Here is a 22,530-nt window from a genome sequence, read left to right on the forward strand (position 1 = left end):
ATTATATTGATTTGGAACGTGTTACCCGGAGAAGAGCCGCGTTGATTTCCACTATCGTTGGGATTCAACCTCGTCAGTTTGATATCTCATGCATCAAAAGTACTCCTGAAAATCATCAAGAACAGAATAGAACCCATAATTGAACATCAGCTCTCGGATAGCCAAATGGGTTTTCGCAAAGGAAAAGGAACAAGAGATGCAATCTGCCAACTCAGAATCATTGGTGAAAAATCGATAGACCAACAGAAGAAGCTGTATATTTGCTTCATCGATTTCACGAAGGCCTTCGACAGAGTTGAACATACAACATTGATGAGAACAATGGAAGAATTCAAAATACCAGTTTCTGACCGAAGAATAATTGCCAACTTATACTGGAGGCAGAAGGCTAATGTTAGAATAGGAAAGGAGAAATCAAGAGACTTCCCGGTGGAGAAGGGTGTAAGACAAGGATGCATCTTGTCCCCTGTACTCTTTAATATGTACAGTGAATCACTGATGAAAAAAGGTCTGAGAGGAGGGAAAGGAGTAAAACTTGGCGAAGAGAACATCACCAATATAAGATACGCGGATGACACTGCTATAGTCTGTAACTGTCAAGAAGATCTACAGGACATGATGAATAAGCTGAATGTCGAATGCAAAAACCATGGAATGTCACTAAACACAAAGAAAACTAAAGTAATGATCATTGAAAAAACACCAGGAACTGTTTGTAAAATACAGGTGGATGGAGAAAAACTTGAACAAGTGAAGGAGTACATGTACCTTGGAAGCTGGATCAGTGAAGGTGGAAGAGCTAACATGGACATTAAGAGAAGAACCGGAATTGCAAAGGGCGCATTCTGGAACCATAAAGAATTATTGAGAAGAAACATAAGTTGGAAAACGAAGACCAGGATTTTGGAAACGTATGTTATGTCATACGGAGCAGAAGCATGGACGCTGAATGAAGAGGCAAAGAGGATGATAGACTCTTTTGAAATGTGGACACTGAGGAAGATGCTGAAGATAACATGGAAGGATAAGATCAAGAATGAGGAGGTACTGAGAAGAGCGGATATGCAAGGAGGACAGCTGCTGGAGAGGTTGAAAAAGAGAAAGATGGAGTTGTGCGGGCATGTTCTGAGAGGATCCAGCGGGGAGATGTTCAAGAAGGTGGTGATGGGGAAGGTGGATGGAAAGAGAGGAAGTGGAAGACCAAGAAGAGGCTGGGTAGACGATGTCTGTGATTGGAGTGGAGTGAGAGGCGGAGTCACGGAGTTGGAGAGAAGAAGTGGGGACAGAATGGGTTGGAGAGTGATAGGCAACCTTCGGAACGAAGAAGCCACCTAATGATGATGATGAGGATTACAACTCGGGCTGGCCTCGTGGACAGAGGCTGGCTGGCTGTCATCAGTGCTATCGAGCATTTGGATTACAATTATTGCTTTGCTGCTGATCGTTGGATTTACAAGGACCGACTCCTGTACGTGGAGTCTCTTTATTCTTCATTGAATCAGACTGAGTATCCGAACATTCCTCTACCCTCTAAGCCTTCCAACCCCGGAGGGAACCCAGTGTCTCCAGGCGGTACCAGCGTTGCCTTCTATAGTTGCTATTATACGACAGGTGGTGTCAGCTTAGACCCATCGTAGGATTCCTGCTATTCCTAGTGACTCATGCTATTGACTGACTTTACGCATATTCTTCGCCATACAAGCGCGAACCTAATTCTCCTTCTGTAACCTAATGTTGCATAATAATAAAATACCCTCAAATACTATTTCTTTGTCAATGCCGTGTTCTTGTGAGTGTTCACCATCTATATTCGATGTACTGTCTGGCCAGTAATTAAAGTATATAACTAGCAGTGGTTTAATCTATCACAATCTTTAATACAGTCAGGGTTTTGTAACCCCTCAGTTACAATTGGTCCTTCGAGCCGGAGGGTATCAGTGATATTTAATATAATATTAATATTGACATGGCCAGCGGTGGACACTCTCCAAACGGCTCCCCCAAGCTAGAACGCCCGCAGCGCAAACGTCAGCCACCTCCATATCTAGAGGACTTCGCTTTCGTTTTACCCCCTAGCTTATCTAAACGGATAAAACGGATAGTTTAAGCATGCCCACTCCTATTGACTTAGCTCACAGGGGGGACCAAGCGGGACATGACGTGACTATACCTCCAGACAGCGTCACCGGGATAGACCCCGGAGCGCTCCAGGATAAAGAAAGCGCTCCAGGGATAGACCCCGGTGCACAACCAACCCAAGAACGCGTACCCGAGACAGCCCTCGGCGCGCAACCACGAGAAGAGTACCGCGCTCAAGAGATAGACCTCGGAGCGCGCCAGGAGAACAGTTCTCCACCAAGCCCTGTCCGCACCCGATCACCTCCACCAGTGTCATCCCCCAGCGAGGCTGACCAGAGACTGGCGCAAGCCTTGATCGCCACGCTGACAGCTTCAACCGAAAGAGACCGACTCCAAGGTGAGCGCGACCAACTCCAGGCACAAGCCCTTAGTGAGCGCGAACACTCTGCAGCAGAACGAGAGCGCCTCCAGGCGCAAGCACTTAGTGAGCGCGAACACTCTGCAGCGGAACGAGAGCGCCGCCAAGCGCAACAGAGTGAGCGCGAACATTCTGCACTAGAAAGGAACGTCTCCAAGCACAACAACAGAACGAGCGCGAGACCATCAGACTGGAAGAGAGGCGCCTCCAGGCTGAAGAAAACATTCAGCGCGACGCCACCCACGCGCAACGCGATGCACAGCGCGACACCGCCAATGCACAGCGCGAGATGGAAAGAGACCGGCTGCAGGCGCAGATGGTGGAGCAACTACTCCAGAGGGTGACCCCTCACTCCTCCACCCGGAGCTCCCGGAGATCATCACGACACGGGTCGAGGGCACCTTCCCCTCCCCGACAAATCTACACGGGACCCAGCCAGCAGGAAGAACCTGCCTACGTCGCCGAGCCCCCTCCGCAACCAGTCTACACGGGACCCAGCCAGCAGGAAGAACCTGCCTACGTCGCCGAGCCCCCTCCGCAACCAGTCTACACGGGACCCAGCCAGCAGGAAGAACCTGCCTACGTCGCCGAGCCCCCTCCCCGACCGGTCTATACGGGACCCAGCCAACGGGAAGATCCCGCCTACGTCGCAGAGAAACTAACTAGAAGACTCCAGGATCTAGCGGAGGAAGAGGAGGGATATCAAGCCCACCAGCACGAACCTACTTTGGACCAGCAGGCCCAGTACAGCCCCGACCTCAGCCCTGAGTCACTGCGCTACAAACCCCCGACCCAATCCAGGGTTGAGTTTAATACACAGTCAGCAACGAGGAGCAGCACCTGGGGGCCCGGCCTCTTGTACCCACCCAGCACTAACCCACGACCACCCGTACGGGGAGACTCGCCCAGGAGGCCTCTCCCCCTACGCTCATCGGTGTCCCAGCCATCTATGGCATCTTACCTTGGAACACCGACGTTCCCAGACTTTACGCGTGAGGACAGAGCACAGTACACGGAATTACGCATGTGTTTAGAGACTATAATGTCCGATGTCCACGACGAGTCGTACAAATATGCCATCCTCCTCAAGCATCTCAAGGTGCCCAGAGCGCATAACATAGCGCTGGCATATTCGAACTCAAGCACCCCATACTCAGCGGCTCTGGTGGCCCTCGACGCGCGCTATGGACGCATATGGGATTACGTGATCCAAGAAATACGAGATATCGACCGCCTCCCCCCAGCCAAAGACAATAGAGCACTGGATGACCTCTCTATCAAGGTACAATCCCTCGTGGGGATGCTGGGGTCCCAAAAGGAGAAGGGGAGATATGAACTGTATGCAAATTCTAACGTGGAGCGAATACTGGAGAAGCTCCCTCCAGCCCGTCAAGAACGTTTTCGGCGGCAGAAAGACCACCGTGACCCCAATGGCCCAGAACCATCCCTCCTAGACCTAGCTGATTTCCTCGCCAGGGAGGTCAGCAGTCTACGACTGGACACATTCGTGTGGGGTGGCTCTGACCATAAAGATGGATCGAGAAGGTTCAACGACAACCGCCGGTCCGTGACCGTGATGCACCAGGCCGAGGTTGTGTCACGGCACACGAGCCATAACCCCCACGCCAAGGAGAAGTGGAAGGCTGTCTGTCAGTACTGTGACAGTGAACACCAGCTGTCACAGTGCGACGCCTTCAAAGACTTAACCACAGCCGAAATAGGCCAGTGGCTTAAGGACAAACACTGCTGCTTCCGCTGCGCGCGCGGCCACATGGCAGCTGATGAGTGCCGCCTGAAGAAAAGATGCGGCAAGTGTGACGGCGCCCATCTAGACGTCCTGCATGAGACCAACAAGCGCCCGCCAGGAAACCAAAGTGGGCCCGTCACGGTGATGTACCATGCCGAGGCGGTGTCACCACAGACCAGTCCTGAACCCCCCCCCCTGGTGTCCTGACTGTTGCAGCAGACACTGGGAGTCACGGTGCTACTCGTACCATCTCGATTCGGTGTCACCACAGACAGGTCACAATCCCCCGGCCAAAGAGGTATGGAAGATCGCCTGTACGTACTGCCGCAGAGGACACTGGCTGGCACAGTGCGACGTGTTCCCGAAACTGACCATCGCCGAAATGGAGCAGTGGATTGCGTCTGACCCCCCCGTAGCCGGTCACCGCCGATTCCTGTGCGAGGATAACATGCGAAGAATAGCCCGACGAGGCAACCGACCAACAGGAGTGCTCCACATAGACCCCAAGCATAGCGGGAGCCCCCGAGTGCTCATCAAAGTGGTCAGAGTGCTCCTGAGCTACGAGGACAAGGTCCTGGACACTTACGCCGTCCTAGATGATGGGTCTGAAAAGACTCTCCTCCTCGCTTCCGCCGCAGCCCAGTTGGGCCTGCGGGGTACCAAAGAAACAATGACAATCCGTACTATTCAGCGAGACCTGAAAACCATAAAGGGCAAGAACGTCTCATTCACAATAGCAGCGGTCGGGCAGCCCGAGAAGCGGTACAGCATCACCAAGGCATTTACAGGCCATGACATAGGTCTGTCAAGCTACAACTACCCCATCCCACAGCTGATGGCGAAGTACGCGCACCTACGCAGACTACCTATACCGCTCATCGACGGCGCCACACCGACCCTGCTCATAGGCTCCGACCACGCGGACCTCATTGTCCCAATCGAGGCGGCCCACATCGGACCCAAAGGATGCCCAGTCGCGGTCAAGACCCGACTGGGGTGGACGCTCCAGGGCCCCCTCTACGGACTTGCCAGCCAACTCACGCCTACACGCTGCCTGCACACAAAGGTGAGCGACACAGGCCACTCTCGTACCGCCCGTTGAGAGGCTAATGACATTAGACGGGAAGCCTGTGAGAGAACCGTGGGCTCAAGAAAAGGGAGTTCCGAATTCCACCCCCCTCAGCTGCGCTCCAAGGGACGTAGCTGACTTCGAACCCAGCAACCCAAACTACCTCTCGATGGGGCGGCCGGAACCGGCCCCTCCTCAGACGGGGTACAGACCGAACAAGAGGAACAGACGGAGGATGTGGAGACACAGCCAAGCACAGATCGACCAGTCTCTGGCCCGCTTCCTACTAAGCTACCTACCATCCCTTCCAGCCCGTCAGAAGCGGGTCAAGGACAGGGACAACCTGAAAGTGGACACAGTCGTTATGATCATAGACCAGTCACTACCCCGAGCTATGTGGCCGGCCGGCCGCGTAAGCAAAGTGATCACTGGTGCCGACGGGAAGGTCAGAGCGGCAGAAGTTATTGTCCAAGGGCGGACTTACACCCGACCTGTGGCGAGGCTGATAGAGTTGCCGGAGATCCCTGACTCCCCTGATGACGACCATGACCCACTGACTTTGTAGATTGCCCTACTCCTCACAACAGACATTGAGCAGTTGACTGGACTATTAATCTGTCTCCCTTAACTAATTAGGTGCAGACTAATTAGGAGGCGGCTGTTGTGAAGGGCCAGATTAAAACTGAGAATCTACCTTTATTGTTTTATAGACATTGTATATTATTTATATATACACGTTATATCCCTTTAAGCCTGCATGTAAATCATAGTAATATTCACTTTCCTTAAGGATAATGCCCCCTGACGGCGGCGCCAGGCAGTCTCGCACTCAGACAGGTGCAATGGGCGAGTTTGGGGCAAGTCGGGACATGCCCTTGGCAGTGTATTGATTCCGGGCAAGTGGTTAGGTTTGGAACTAGAAAGCCACTTAAGTATATATATCGGCGCAGGTGCGCATAGAAGCAGTTCGTCTAAGCAAGCAGTGTGACAAGTTCGTCTAAAGTGTGACAAGTTCGGTAACAGTGAAGTGAGCAGCAGTGCGTCTAACAGAGCGTGGAGAACCACGTGCGAAGGGAATAGTAAAGTGTCAGAGTTTAATGCAGTAACGTCAAGTTCGACCTAATCTAATGTGAAGTAAATAGTCGTTCATTTATTGTATATCGTGCAACCACAGTTCGTTCGTGTGTAGCATTGGACATGTGCACAGGAGAACCAGCGTCGGCGATTGCAGAACCATTACTGGTTGGATTATATTGATTTGGAACGTGTTACCCGGAGAAGAGCCGCGTTGATTTCCACTATCGTTGGGATTCAACCTCGTGAGGATTACAACTCGGGCTGGCCTCGTGGAGAGGCTGGCTGGCTGTCATCAGTGCTATCGAGCATTTGGATTACAATTATTGCTTTGCTGCTGATCGTTGGATTTACAAGGACCGACTCCTGTACGTGGAGTCTCTTTATTCTTCATTGAATCAGACTGAGTATCCGAACATTCCTCTACCCTCTAAGCCTTCCAACCCCGGAGGGAACCCAGTGTCTCCAGGCGGTACCAGCGTTGCCTTCTATAGTTGCTATTATACGACAGGTGGTGTCAGCTTAGACCCATCGTAGGATTCCTGCTATTCCTAGTGACTCATGCTATTGACTGACTTTACGCATATTCTTCGCCATACAAGCGCGACCCTAATTCTCCTTCTGTAACCTAATGTTGCATAATAATAAAATACCCTCAAATACTATTTCTTTGTCAATGCCGTGTTCTTGTGAGTGTTCACCATCTATATTCGATGTACTGTCTGGCCAGTAATTGAAGTACATAACTAGCAGTGGTTTAATCTATCACAATCTTTAATGCAGTCAGGGTTTTGTAACCCCTCAGTTACAATATTGTATAGTATAGGATTATTTTAAGTCTATTTGTTGTATTGCACACTACTACGGTTGAGGAGCCAAGGAAAACAAGCATCTCACATTTTCAGAATGTATGTACATTTTAAAAGCTGTGACAATAAAGGAATCTGAATCTGAATGTGCCTTTAGCACACAAGTTGTTTGCTGAGGTGGTTATTTCAAATAACACTCACACTCATGTCTCTGTGCTGACCCTCTGGCCAACCATCTCCAGCATTGCACCATTGCCCTCTGGCTGTAGAAATATGTACCACAACTACACAAAAGTCAATGAAAGTCAATGGAGAATTCTGGAAATGAATTCCCCAAAAATACTTCCCGTCGCCAGATGTGAAACATATTCCCACATGCCCATCCTTGTGCCTCTGTAACGTTCTGTGCCAACGCACAGGCTGATCGGCCCCATAGTTTGCAAGAGATTACGCGGATTCTCACACACACACACACACACACACACACACACACACACACACACACACACACACACACACACACACACACACACACACACACACACACTCACACACACACACACACACACACACACACACACACACACACACACACACACACACACACACACACACACACACACACACACACACACACACACACACACACACACACACACACACACACACACACAATTTTGGACTCCTAGCCTTATTTCCTACGTACAGATCATATTGTAGATCAGTAGAGTCCTTTCTCAGCACAGTCCATGCTGTTCTTCACACTGGATACCTGCAGCTCTGGCTAGTTAGCCACAAAACCAATATAAAGTAATGGGGCCACACTTCCGTCTGTACAACCCCTGAAATAAGCAAGCGCACCTTTTGAGTATGTTTAAATGTGTAAACATGTTAAGTGCCATTCAACAATATCACAACATGGATTGTGCCGAGAAAGAACTCCACACTCCACAAACGGTTCTCCTAAAATAGATCGCCCGCAGCGTAGACGGCAGCCACCTCAGTACCTAGAGGACTACGCTGCCAGTATACTACCTAGCTTTCTACAGACGTTAAACGCGGAAAAAGCGGATAGTAAAAGTATGTCAAACCCTACCGACCAGGCGACCCCGCCAGTAGAGACCCTAGTGGGTTCTAACGTAACTGACCAAGCTCACGGGGGGGACCAGGAGGGACCTGACATGACTTTACCCCCCGCCAACGTCGACGAGGTAGTCCCCGGAGAGCTCCAGGATAAAGAAAGCCCTCCAGGGACGGAACCCGACCCACCACAAGAAGATACGCGCACCCAGGAGATAGACCTCCTCGGTACGCGACAGGAGAACGGATCTCCAACGAGTACTACCAGAAGCCGATCACCTCTACCAGTGTCTTCCCCCAGCGAGGCGGACAAGATGCTGGCGCAGGCCTTTATCGCCACCCTGGCAGCCTCAACCGAACGCGATCGACTCCAAGCACAGACGCTTAGCGAGCGCGAACATTCTTCCATGGAACAAGAACGCTTCCACGCGAAACTCCAAGCGCAAGCCCTTAGTGAACGCGAACACTCTGCGACCGAGCGAGAGCGCTTCCAGGCGCAGCAACGGAGTGACGAAGACCGCATACGCCTAGAGACTAGACGCCTCCAGACGGAAGAGAATATGGAAAGAGACCGCGCCGAAGCCCAGGGCGCCGCCGCCGGTGCCCAACGCGAAGCAGAGCGCGACCTCGCTCACACCAAGCGCGAAGCCGAGCGCGACCGATTACAAGCGCAGATAATGGAGCAACTGATTGCCAGGGTAACCCCCCCTCCCTCCGCACGGGGCTCCAGGGCCTCGTCAAGACAAGGGTCTAGGGCACCCTCCCCTACCCGATCAAGCGACCCTGAGCCCGGCCAACAGAGAGAGCCTATACCCCTCTCCGAACCCCTTCCCCGACCGGTCCAAGCGAGACCCAGCAACAGGGAAGAACCGGCCTATGCCGCGGAGAGACTAAATAGACGACTACAGGATCTAGATGACCTGGCAGAGGAAGAAGAAGAGGGAGAGGAGGAGAGTCAAGCCCAACAGCATCATCGTACTCCACAGGACCAGGAGGTCCAGTAAAGCCCAGACTTTACCCCCGCGGCTCTGCACTACAGACCCCCGACTCAATTCACGGGTGAGCTTGACGCACAACCAGCCCCGAGGAACAGCACCTGGGTACACGGGCCTTGGTACCCGACAGGTACCAGCCCACCACGACAAGTAAGAGGAGACTCGCCTAGGAGGCCTCTCCTCCAACGCTCACCGATGTGCCAGCCATCCATGGCATCGTACCTTGGCACACCGACGTTCCCGGACTTCACACACGAGAACAGAGCACAGTACACAGAGCTACGAATGTGCTTAGAGACAATGATGTCCGATGTAACAGATGAACCGTACAAGTATGCTATCCTACTCAAGCACCTGAAGGTGCCCAGAGCGCACAATATAGCGCTGGCATATTCCACCTCTACTACCCCATACACCGCGGCTCTAGCAGCCCTCGACCAACGTTATGGACGCATATGGGACTACGTAATACAAGAGATAAGGAATATTGACCGTCTACCCCCATTGGATTGGATACGTTCGTGCGGAGCACGCCAAGCTCCAGAGAGGGACCTAGGAGAGCAAACGATGGCGGCAGGCTGGTGACCGTCATGCACCAAGCCGAATCAGTACCGAGCAACAAGAACCACAGTACCCCCTCGATGAAAGAGAAGTGGAAGATTGTATGCCCGTACTGCGAAAAGGAACACTGGCTGTCACACTGTGACACGTTCAAGAAGATGACCGCCGACGAGGTGAGTCAATGGATAAAGTCCAACCGACGCTGTTACCGTTGTGCGCGCAATCACATGGCAGCCGAGTGCCGCTTAAAGAAGAGGTGTAGTCGGTGTGACAGAGCCCACTTGGACGCCCTACATGACAGTAACAGAAGAAAGCCTGCACCCTCAAGCAGCACAAAGGCAAGTGTTATGTACATTGACCCCGCCAGCAGCGGGGGCGCCCGGGTGCTCTTGAAGGTGGTTTGCGTAACATTGAGTTACGAAGACAAGGTCATGGACACTTACGCCGTCCTTGACGACGGGTCAGAGAAGACCCTTCTCCTCGCGTCCGCTGCGGCCCAGCTGGGGCTGCGGGGGAGCGAAGAAACGATGACGATTCGGACAATAAGAAGAGACCTGAAGACGATCAAGGGCGAGAACGTCTCCTTCACTATCGCAGCAAGCGGGCAGCCAGAGAGACGGTATAGGATCACTAACGCTTTCACCAGCCAAGACATAGGCCTGTCGCAGTACACCTACCCCATCGCCAAGCTGATGGATAAATATGTGCACCTGCGTCAACTACCTATACCGCTCATAGACGGTGCCACCCCGACCCTGCTGATAGGATCCGACCATGCACACCTCATCGTCCCGATGGACCGGGTCCACACTGGGCCCAGAGGCTGTCCAGCAGCAGTCGAGACCCGCCTAGGATGGACACTACAAGGCCCCCTCTCTAGGTCTCCTAACCGAACAGCAGCCACTCGCTGCCTCCACTCCAGAGTGACAGAAGAAGACACCACCCTGCTACAGCACGTCGAGAGGCTATGGACACTAGAGACAATGCCCTTTAAGAACGAAAAGAAACACATTCGTTCCAAGGAAGACATTTATGCCATAGCCCTCCTCGAGCGGGGGACAAAGAGAGTCAAAGTCAACAGAGTGATGAGATACGCAACTCCACTCCTGAGGCGAGAGGGTATGCCTACCTTCCACGCCCCAAAAGAAGCGACGGAGCGGTATCTATCGAACACAGAGCGGCGCCTAGCCAGAGACCCCGCTCAAGCTACTGTGTACCGCGCTGAGATTGACAAGCTAATCACAGCGGGACACATAAAGAAAATTGACATTAAAGAGGCCGATCAGACGACCGAATCATGGTACGTGCCGCACCACAAAGTCCACCACAACGGCAAGGATCGTATTGTGTTTAACTGCAGCTACCAGATCGGATCACAAAATCTGAATAAAGAGCTCTTGCCCGGCCCAACACTCGGCCCCTCTCTACTAGGCGTGTTGCTACATTTCCGCCAAGACAAGGTGGCCATCAGCGGCGACATCAAAGGGATGTTCCTGCAGGTGCGACTAGTGGAAGAGGACAAGCCCCTGCTGCGGTTCTTATGGAGAGAGAGGATCGGGGATGAGCAACCATCCATCTATCAATGGGAAGTCCTCCCATTCGGAACCACATGCAGTCCATGCTGTGCTACGTTCGCACTGCAAAAACACGTCGGAGAAGACCCAGCAGCTGATGAAGAGGTCAGACAAAGTGTAGGAAATAGTTTCTACGTGGACAACTGTCTGCAAAGCGTCTCGACGCCAGAAGAAGCCGAGGCCCTCCTACTCAAGCTCCGCGCCTCCCTGATCAAAGGCGGCTTTGATCTCCGGCAGTGGGCCAGCAGCGACCCTCAAGTATTGCGCAGCCTCTCCCCAGAGGACAAGGCAGCAAGCAGCGAGACCTGGATGGCGACCATCCCAGGAGAAGCCCAAGAAATGACATTAGGACTAGTCTGGCGCTTCAAAACAGACTCGCTCCATTATAAACACACACCCCTGACCAAGGAGCAGGGAAGGTCGACTTCACTACCGACCACAAGACGGAGTGTATACAGAACACTCGCCAGACAATATGACCCGTTGGGATGTATTCTACCTTACACCACCAGGGCAAAGATGATTGTAAGAGCGTTATGGGACAAGGACCAGGGCTGGGACGACCCCATACCCGAACACCTTGCCTCCACATGGAGAGAGTGGGAGACAGAACTCAGCTCGCTCCCAGGTGTCAACATACGCCGCAGCTACTTCCCACCCACAGTGAGGCCGGAGACGTGCCAGATGGACCTGCACGTCTTCAGCGACGCCTCCGAAGTAGCCTACGGTTCGGTGGCCTACTTGCGGGCCCGAGAGGAGGGAGGAGAAATACATACTGCCTTCATCCTGGCTCGCTCAAGAATAGCCCCCCGCAAGCAACAATCTATCCCGCGTCTAGAGCTCTGCGCAGCCCTAGCAGGAGCGCAACTCGCCACGTTAATCCAACGTGAACTCACCATCCCGGTGCAAAGAACAATCCTGTGGTCAGACTCCATGACCGTACTCACATGGATCCAGTCCGATTCGTGTAGATACAAGGTCTTCGTGGGAGTCAGAATCACAGAGATCCAAGATTTAACAGAAGCAGCATGCTGGAGGTATGTGGACACAAAACAGAACCCAGCTGACGTCATCACACGGGGAATGTCCCTGGATGACCTCACCCGTCACAATCTATATAGTGACGGGCCCGAGTTCCTCAAGCTCCCGGAAGAAGAGTGGCCTACACCCACCCCACGGGAGGCGAGTGAAGAGGAGGCAGAGAAGAAGAAATCTATGTTCTGTGGGTTGACACACACACTCGTCCCCACAGATCCCAACATAGACGACTGCCTCACCCTTGAGAGTGCGCAGCTAAAGACATTCCTGTGGCACCACCCAGAGGTTCAGCCCACTACTGACATTACTGCAGCTAACTACGAAGAAGAACTCCTTCTGCTACAGCGAGCCCAGAGAGACTCGTTCCCCGACGAGCTAGACTGTCTGCAGGGATCAAAGCCAGTCCCGTCAGACAGCAGACTGCTCCACTTAGCCCCTGAGAGCGACGCCCATAATCTCATCAGAGTGGGTGGTCGTCTGAGGAGAGCCCCAGACTTACCGGATGACGTCAAGTACCCGATAGTCTTAAACAGCCGACACAAGGTCACAGAGCTCATCATAAAGAAATACGACGAGGACGTGCACCACGCCGGGGCAGAGAGTCTTCGCGGAGATCAGACGTCGTTATTGGATACTGCAAGGAAGAGAAGCAGTACGACGCTTCCAGCGGACCTGTCTAGACTGTCGTAAATGGCGGGCACAGCCCAGTATACCCCAGATGGCTGACCTACCCCCCTGTCGCCTCCGACTCGGCGACAAGCCTTTTCACTCCACCGGTATGGACTGTTTCGGCCCGCTGTATGTAAAGAAAGGAAGAGGGACAGAGAAGCGGTGGGGTATTGTATTCAAATGCATGACCACCCGAGCGATACACATAGAACTCCTTCCAACCATGAGTACGGACTCATTCCTTATGGCCTTCCGGAGATTCACATCGCGGAAAGGAAAACCATCTATATTATTGTCTGATCACGGGACAAACTTCAAAGGCGGAGAAAGAGAGCTGAGAGAGAGCTTCCAAGCTATGGGCCCAGAACTTAAGACCCACCTCGCTCCCTCTCAGATTGATTTCCAGTTTAATCCCCCGAATGCACCTCACTTCGGTGGAACTTGGGAACGAGAAGTACGTTCAATAAAGACAGCCCTGTACGCCGTGCTTGGGGCCCAGACCGTGGCGGAAGAAGTCCTCACGACAGTCCTCACGGAGATCGAGGGAGTATTGAACTCAAAGCCCCTCGGTTACGTCTCAAGTGATGTAGCAGATGTCGACCCAGTCACCCCCAACACTCTCTTGATGGGGCGGCTGGACCCCGCGCTACCACAGACAGTGTACAGGCCTGAAGAAGCGAACGGCCGAAGAATGTGGAGGTACAGTCAAGTATTGGCTGACAAGTTTTGGAACAGTTTCCTCCTCCACTATCTACCGTCTCTACAGACCCGCCAGAAATGGGTGAAAGAAAGAGACAATTTGACAGAAGGAACAGTCGTCATGATTATCGACCAGTCACTACCCCGAGCTATGTGGCCGGCCGGCCGCATAAGCAAAGTGATCACTGGTGCCGACGGAAAGGTCAGAGCGGCAGAAGTGCTCGTCCAAGGGCGGACATATACCAGACCCGTGGCGAGGCTGATAGAGTTGCCAAGGCTCCCCGACACTTTTGATGACGACCATGACCCCCTGACTTTGTGAACTGCCCTACCCTCACAACGGACATTGAGTAGTGGACAGTGCGGTTAATCTGTCTCTGCTTATCTAATTAGGTGGGACTAATTAGGAGGCGGCTGTTACGAAGGATCAGATTAAACCGAATATATATATTTACTAATTGATATATATTGCATAATATTTGTATATCGTCTGATATCCCTTGTGTATTCTTTGTACATATACACGGAATATCCCTTTTACCTAGTACAGACCATAATATTTCGTTCTCCTATTGGACAGCGGTCCCTTAGGCGCCACTGCCATACCCCCAAGGTCTAGTTCAAAGTCACCGCCAAAGACATGCCTGGACATGAACGGCTCTGCGCAAGAATACGAGACAGGAATAAGGCTGGTACTAGTTTGTTCACCTAACGTATAAATATGGCGCAGGTGAATACAGAAGTTAGTTAACCTAGAGTTCGAGTTACCCAAGTGAAGCCTCACCCACGATACAACGTGCGGTGAAGTAGGGCCCGTTTGGCCCCAAATAGAGCATTGAGACCGCGTGCGAATTGATAGCTGAAGTATCAGAGTTTAACGCTGTACCGTCGAGTTCGACCTATTCTATTAATTCAGTAATAGTCTATTTATGTATAGTGTATCGTGCGGCTACCGTTCTACAGTGACCAGCATTACCAATGTTTCCTCGTACCAGCTAGTGTGCCAGGCTGGGCAGCTTACCCTGGCGCCTTCATCCGAGGAGCCCTAAACGAGGACCGTGTGGACATGTACACTGGATAACCTACCCGACGACTACATAGCCCTTTTCGGCTGGATTATATTTGCTTTGGTCCTGTAGCTGATGGAGCGGAGAATCGTCTACACCCACAATTGTGTTGGATTTACCCTGTGAGGAGCAACGTCGAGCCCGCCTCTAAGACGCCTGAGGCTGGCAAGCTTTCTTCCATGCAGAGCTGCATGCCGGAGAATAGCTGTTATTCGTCTGCGGATCAAGAGATTATTGCACCGTCTCCTGTACCTGGAGTCTCCTTATTCTTCGTTGACCCAGACTTTCGTTACCGACAAATCCTCTCCCCTTGCTGGCCTACAACCGGAGGGACCCTACTAGTATCTCCCGCTGCCCTACTAGTGTACCATAGATATAATTCCTAGGATACAGGTGGTATTCATTATCTCCTGCGTAATATTATAATGGACTTACGCTCTTGACTTACTCACGCACATTCTTCGCCTTACAAGCGCAACTCTAAGTAAAGTAATGTAATCTACTATCATTGCTGCTAATAAATATTATTCTAACCAATATTTGTGTGGAACCGTGTCATTGTGGAGGTGTTCATCTCATATACCTGTGTACTGTATGGCCAGTAGTAATGTACATAAGACAGTAGTGGTTTAATGATACCAATTTAATACAGTCAGGGAATTGTACCCCTCAGTTACAATACCCAATAACCATGTTACTCAAGTCTCAAATCTGTAGCACTTTTTGTAATATGGATGTGTTGTGTAATACATATTGAAATGATGTATGGTGTAAGGCTGTCTCCCTCATAGGTAATCGCTAGGTTTGGTCTCAGTCAAGATGTTGCTAGTGGATTAGTTGATTTTTTTATGCTTTTCTTTTCAAGCTGAACAAGTTATTTCCTGATAAATGATAAGCACATCTCTGGTAAGCACTAGATTTGATAAGCATATCTCTGGTAAGCACTAGATTTGATAAGCATATCTCTGGTAGATTTAAACAGGTCCTTCTGTATGACGCAGGGAAATAGAATTTTGACAGATGTGTTGATGAAATAAATTAATCAATTAGTTGACAAATCCTATAACTATTGGTGGACTGAGAATTTGTTTAGGACCATCCCTGGTATGTTGTCATGGGGTTTCCGCCTTCTGTAGTGTGGTAGTGAAAGGGTTAACCATTTGTAGTGTGGTAGTGAAGGGATTAACCATATGTAGTGTGGTAGTGAAAGGGTTAACCAACTGTAGTGTGTTAGTGAAGGGGTTAACCCTTTGTAGTGTGGTAGTGAAATCGTTCCATTTGTAGTGTGGTAGTGAAAGGTTAACCTTCTGTAGTGTGGTAGTAAAAGGGTTAACCATCTGTATTGTGGTAGTGAAAGGGTTAACCCTTTGTAGTGTGGTAGTGAAAGGTTAACCTTCTGTAGTGTGGTAGTGAAAGGTTAACCTTCTGTAGTGTGGTAGTGAAGGTTTAATCTTCTGTAGTGTGGTAGTGAAAGGGTTAACCATCTGTAGTGTGGTAGTGAAAGGTTAACCTTCTGTAGTGTGGTAGTGAAAGGTTAACCTTATGTAGTGTGGTAGTGAAAGGGTTAACCATCTGTAGTGTGGTAGTGCAAGGGTTAACCCTTTGTAGTGTGGTAGTGAAAGGGTTAACCAGCTGCAGTGCGGTAGTGAAATGGTTAACCATCTGTAGTGTGGTAGTGAAAGGGTTAACCATCTGTAGTGTGGTACTGAAAGGGTTAACCATATGTAGTGTGGTAGTGAAAGGGTTAACCCTTTATAGTGTGGTAGTGAAAGGGTTAAATAACTATCTCACCGATGGCTGTGCCCTCGCTCACGTTGCCGTCGTAGGGGTCTTGGCTGAATACAGGTTTATTGTCGTTCTGGTCAATGACTTTGATGATAGCCGTGCAGTTAGCTGTGTGCCCCACCCCTTCCAGATCTGCAGCCTCGATGACCAGCGTGTACTTTGGATGAGTCTAAATGTAAATAAGAAGGGGGGGGGGGGGGGGGGGGGGGGTTAGAATGAAGAGCAGATCTATGTACAGTATGGATTATGGATGGGATGATACGAGTAACTCACAATACGATACTGATATCTGGCCCTCCATAATGATAATATCACTCAGATACACAATATCTGCGATAATCAATATATTGCAAGAAATGTAATCTACAATATATGTAACTGAAGAAGAAAAGATACCCATGAAAAGGCACAAAGCAGGAATTATGTATTTTTCACAGAATTGACATGAAAGCGTATCAGATTATTTAGTGTGCATCACAAACTGCCCAATTGTATATTAAACAATGTACAACAAATTGCATAGTGGTTCTTTAATACACACTGACCGCAACTTGATTATTAATTATGAATTATGTGCCCAACGGAGAACTTTGTTACCATCTGCAATAAAAACAAAATATATACATCATCTGTTTTATCTAATAAGATAACGTTTTCAGTCTATTCACCTCATTCCAATCATTTTTCTTGCAGTAAAATGGGATTGTCAAGAAAAAAGAAAAAGAAACATCTTCTTTAAAAAAAATATATAGAGAGAAAAGTATCGATAACATGTGGAGGATGTACGACGATATATCGCAGTATGGACCTTTTGTCCCATCCCTTGTATGGATGGATGACAAAGTGAACAATAAAGGCGTGGAAGAGGACATTGCTGTAGGAACTACTTTACCTCTCTGTCCAGTCCGGCTGCTGCCACACTGATCACTCCACTCACTGGGTTTATATCAAACATCGCTGGCCGGGGGAGCGCTGGCACCTGAGTCAGTATCCGATAGCTAACGATGCCGTTATACGTCTCTGGGTCGTCTAGATCCACAGCCGTTACCCTCATGAAGGAATGATCTGGGTGGTTTGAAGCAAAGGGAATAGATTATTTTGAACTGGCAAATTATATTTGAAATGAAATCAAGTTTGGAGGACTCATGTTTAAACCTTTATCAGAAACACGTCAAGAGGCACAATAATAGCGATCAAGCAGGAGGAACTAATAATGAGGAATCATTGGAGCAAATTATGTCCTCATGATAGTGGGTCATGTATAGTTCCCCCCCAATGAATGAAGGACATATGGCATGTACACATACGTTTTATGTCGTCTCTTGTGGCCTTTTCAGGATGTGTGTAAGTCTCAAGTGCTTTCATGCAGTTTGTGGTTTTCATTGAGATTTATGATCCACCTCCAAAAGAACTCTGAACAGCTACTTCCACCGGGCCAACAGGCTACTGACTGAGAGACTCTGAACAGCTATTTCCACCGGGCCAACAGGCTACTGACTGAGACTCTGAACAGCTACTTCCACCGGGCCAACAGGCTACTGACTGAGAGACTCTAAACAGCTACTTCCACCGGGCCAACAGGCTACTGACTGAGAGACTCTGAACAGCTACTTCCACCGGGCCAACAGGCTACTGACTGAGAGACTCTGAACAGCTACTTCCACCGGGCCAACAGGCTACTGACTGAGAGACTCTGAACAGCTACTTCCACCGGGCCAACAGGCTACTGACTTAGAGACTCTGAACAGCTACTTCCACCGGGCCAACAGGCTACTGACTGAGAGACTCTGAACAGCTACTTCCACCGGGCCAACAGGCTACTGACTGAGAGACTCTGAACCATCAGGGACACGCAAACAAAGCACCTTAAATTACTTGCACACCACACGCTGCTGCTACCTCATGCACAAAATCTCTTTTTTATTTCCAAAAAACGTTCAAGATATGTCTATTTATCATCCGCTGCTCTTTAACTTCACTGTTTAACTTGTGTGGTAATATTGAGTTGAATTTCATAAATAACCTTGTATACTGGTTAGCAGAAGTGGTTGCAGGGCTAAATAGATAAAGGTCACACCTAATGTGATCAGATTAGTACTGTATGGTAATAAGGCCCAAAGGGTCAAAGCGTATTCACACCCCCCCACCAGAGGACATCATGTCACACCCCCCCTCGTGAGACAAGACCCAACACCGCGACCACACGGACGGGGGCCACCAGCAGAACCCTTCTGTGCTCAGCGGGGGACCACACGGACGTGGGCCACCGACGGGCCCCCTCTATCTCTGTCCCATCACGTCGCCACAACCCAGGGGGGGGGGCTGCCAGCCCCCACAAGAGATCGCCCACAGGAGACGCCTGATTGGATCAACTGTAATAGTGAACTGAATTCTATTATTGGCTAGAAATTATAGTATATAGGAGGGCCCTAAATGGTAACTCGGGAGCTCTCAGACCAGACACAACCCCAGGGGGTCTGTTGGGCTCCACCGCTCCTTCCACCGAGAGAGACTGTGCTGCTTTTTATGTGAGTAAATCATGGGAAAACACCATTTGTTGTTTAAAGTTTAGTGTAAATCCTTAATATCTGAAACCAGATTTACTCATGTAGAATGTGTGCAGCATGGTCAATGTATGTTCAGATTATGTTACCAAGTGACTGTTTTATGTACATGTTGGGGTTTGAAGATGCAAACCTGATTGTAATTTCTGTACACAGATAGCCCTGTTAATGTTCTCTGATAAATCTTTTGTATGTGAAAGGCAACCTTCTATTCACTCTTGGCCCTGGCTCAAATAAATCAGTTGAGTTGAACTACAGTTCTGGTTTGTCTGGCGTACACGTTTATTCCTCATCTGCTAAGTCAGATGAGGAGATCAACAATTCTATCAAGTATGATCCCTTCCTCCTCCTTCCAGATAATCAATCTCATTGTATTGTACTACAATAACCTCAAATTATTGTAGAAAGTCTGTGGGAATTTACCACACTTGACTTTAACTTCACCGTTACATTGTATAGTAATATAGCTTAGCATATGATTGTATAGCATAGATTATAGGAGTATAGATAGTATAGGGATAGCAACATAGCATAGAGTACCATAGTAAAGTTATATTGTATATAGGATTATTTTAAGTCTATTTGTTGTATTGCACACTACTACGGTTGAGGAGCCAAGGAAAACAAGCATCTCACATTTTCAGAATGTATGTACATTTTAAAAGCTGTGACAATAAAGGAATCTGAATCTGAATGTGCCTTTAGCACACAAGTTGTTTGCTGAGGTGGTTATTTCAAATAACAGTCACACTCATGTCTCTGTGCTGACCCTCTGGCCAACCATCTCCAGCATTGCACCATTGCCCTCTGGCGGTAGAAATATGTACCACAACTACACAAAAGTCAATGAAAGTCAATGGAGAATTCTGGAAATGAATTCCCCAAAAATACTTCCCGTCGCCAGATGTGAAACATATTCCCACATGCTCATCCTTGTGCCTCTGTAACGTTCTGTGCCAAAGCACAGGCTGATCGGCCCCATAGTTTGCAAGAGATTACGCGGATTCTCACACACGCACGCGCGCACACACACACACACACACACACACACACACACACACACACACACACACACACACACACACACACACACACACACACACACACACACACACACACACACACACACACACACACACACACACACACACACACACACACACACACACACACACACACACACACACACACACACACACACACACACACACACACAATTTTGGACAATTTTGGACTCCTAGCCTTATTTCCTACGTACAGATCATATTGTAGATCAGTAGTCCTTTCTCAGCACAGTCCATGCCGTTCTTCACACTGGATACCTGCAGCTCTGGCTAGTTAGCCACAAAACCAATATAAAGTAATGGGGCCACACTTCAGTCTGTACAACCCCTGAAATAAGCAAGTGCACCTTTTGAGTATGTTTAAATGTGTAAACATGTTAAGTGCCATTCAACAATATCACAACATGGATTGTGCTGAGAAAGGACCCTACCATTCAACAATATCACAACATGGATTGTGCGGAGAAAGGACCCTACCATTCAGCAATATCACCAATGAGTAGGAAATAGGGCTAGGTATCCAAAATCGGACCATACCCAATAACCATGTTACTCAAGTCTCAAATCTGTAGCACTTTTTGTAATATGGATGTGTTGTGTATTACATATTGAAATGATGTATGGTGTAAGGCTGTCTCCCTCATAGGTAATCGCTAGGTTTGGTCTCAGTCAAGATGTTGCTAGTGGATTAGTTGATTTTTATGCTTTTCTTTTCAAGCTGAACAAGTTATTTCCTGATAAATGATAAGCACATCTCTGGTAAGCACTAGATTTGATAAGCATATCTCTGGTAAGCACTAGATTTGATAAGCATATCTCTGGTAGATTTAAACAGGTCCTTCTGTATGACGCAGGGAATAGAATTTTGACAGATGTGTTGATGAAATAAATTAATCAATTAGTTGACAAATCCTATAACTATTGGTGGACTGAGAATTTGTTTAGGACCATCCCTGGTATGCTGTCATGGGGTTTCCGCCTTCTGTAGTGTGGTAGTGAAAGGGTTAACCATTTGTAGTGTGGTAGTGAAGGGATTAACCATATGTAGTGTGGTAGTGAAAGGGTTAACCAACTGTAGTGTGTTAGTGAAGGGGTTAACCCTTTGTAGTGTGGTAGTGAAATCGTTCCATTTGTAGTGTGGTAGTGAAAGGTTAACCTTCTGTAGTGTGGTAGTAAAAGGGTTAACCATCTGTGTTGTGGTAGTGAAAGGGTTAACCCTTTGTAGTGTGGTAGTGAAAGGTTAACCTTATGTAGTGTGGTAGTGAAAGGTTAACCTTCTGTAGTGTGGTAGTGAAGGTTTAATCTTCTGTAGTGTGGTAGTGAAAGGGTTAACCATCTGTAGTGTGGTAGTGAAAGGTTAACCTTCTGTAGTGTGGTAGTGAAAGCTTAACCTTATGTAGTGTGGTAGTGAAAGGGTTAACCATCTGTAGTGTGGTAGTGAAAGGGTTAACCCTTTGTAGTGTGGTAGTGAAAGGGTTAACCAGCTGCAGTGCGGTAGTGAAAGGGTTAACCATCTGTAGTGTGGTAGTGAAAGGGTTAACCATCTGTAGTGTGGTACTGAAAGGGTTAACCATATGTAGTGTGGTAGTGAAAGGGTTAACCCTTTGTAGTGTGGTAGTGAAAGGGTTAAATAACTATCTCACCGATGGCTGTGCCCTCGCTCACGTTGCCGTGGTAGGGGTCTTGGCTGAATACAGGTTTATTGTCGTTCTGGTCAATGACTTTGATGATAGCGGTGCAGTTAGCTGTGTGCCCCACCCCTTCCAGATCTGCAGCCTCGATGACCAGCGTGTACTTTGGATGAGTCTAAATGTAAATGTAAATAAGAAGGGGGGGGGGGTTAGAATGAAGAGCAGATCTATGTACACTATGGATTATGGATGGGATGATACGAGTAACTCACAATACGATACTGATATCTGGCCCTCCATAATGATAATATCACTCAGATACACAATATCTGCGATAATCAATATATTGCAAGAAATGTAATCTACAATATATACAATATATGTAACTGAAGAAGAAAAGATACCCATGAAAAGGCACAAAGCAGGAATTATGTATTTTTCACAGAATTGACATGAAAGCGTATCAGATTATTTAGTGTGCATCACAAACTGCCCAATTGTATATTAAACAATGTACAACAAATTGCATAGTGGTTCTTTAATACACACTGACCGCAACTTGATTATTAATTATGAATTATGTGCCCAACGGAGAACTTTGTTACCA

At 48.9% G+C, this 22,530-nt stretch overlaps 1 protein-coding gene across 1 annotated transcript in view; it reads right to left on the bottom strand.

Annotated features, from left to right (window-relative positions):
• LOC311242089 (cadherin-23-like) overlaps positions 1-22,530 on the bottom strand; it is a gene marked incomplete at both ends in the record, with an annotated part of 145,750 nt that overhangs the window by 58,773 nt on the left and 64,447 nt on the right. The window contains 3 exons of the mRNA XM_084331040.1: positions 16,671-16,833; positions 17,557-17,729; positions 21,936-22,098. Coding sequence (XP_084187166.1) covers positions 16,671-16,833; positions 17,557-17,729; positions 21,936-22,098 — 499 coding nt within the window. The remainder of the gene's footprint in view (positions 1-16,670; positions 16,834-17,556; positions 17,730-21,935; positions 22,099-22,530) is intronic.

This window comes from Notolepis coatsorum (genome assembly GCF_963971535.1).
Source record: "Notolepis coatsorum genome assembly, chromosome: 15".
NCBI lineage: Eukaryota > Metazoa > Chordata > Actinopteri > Aulopiformes > Paralepididae > Notolepis > Notolepis coatsorum.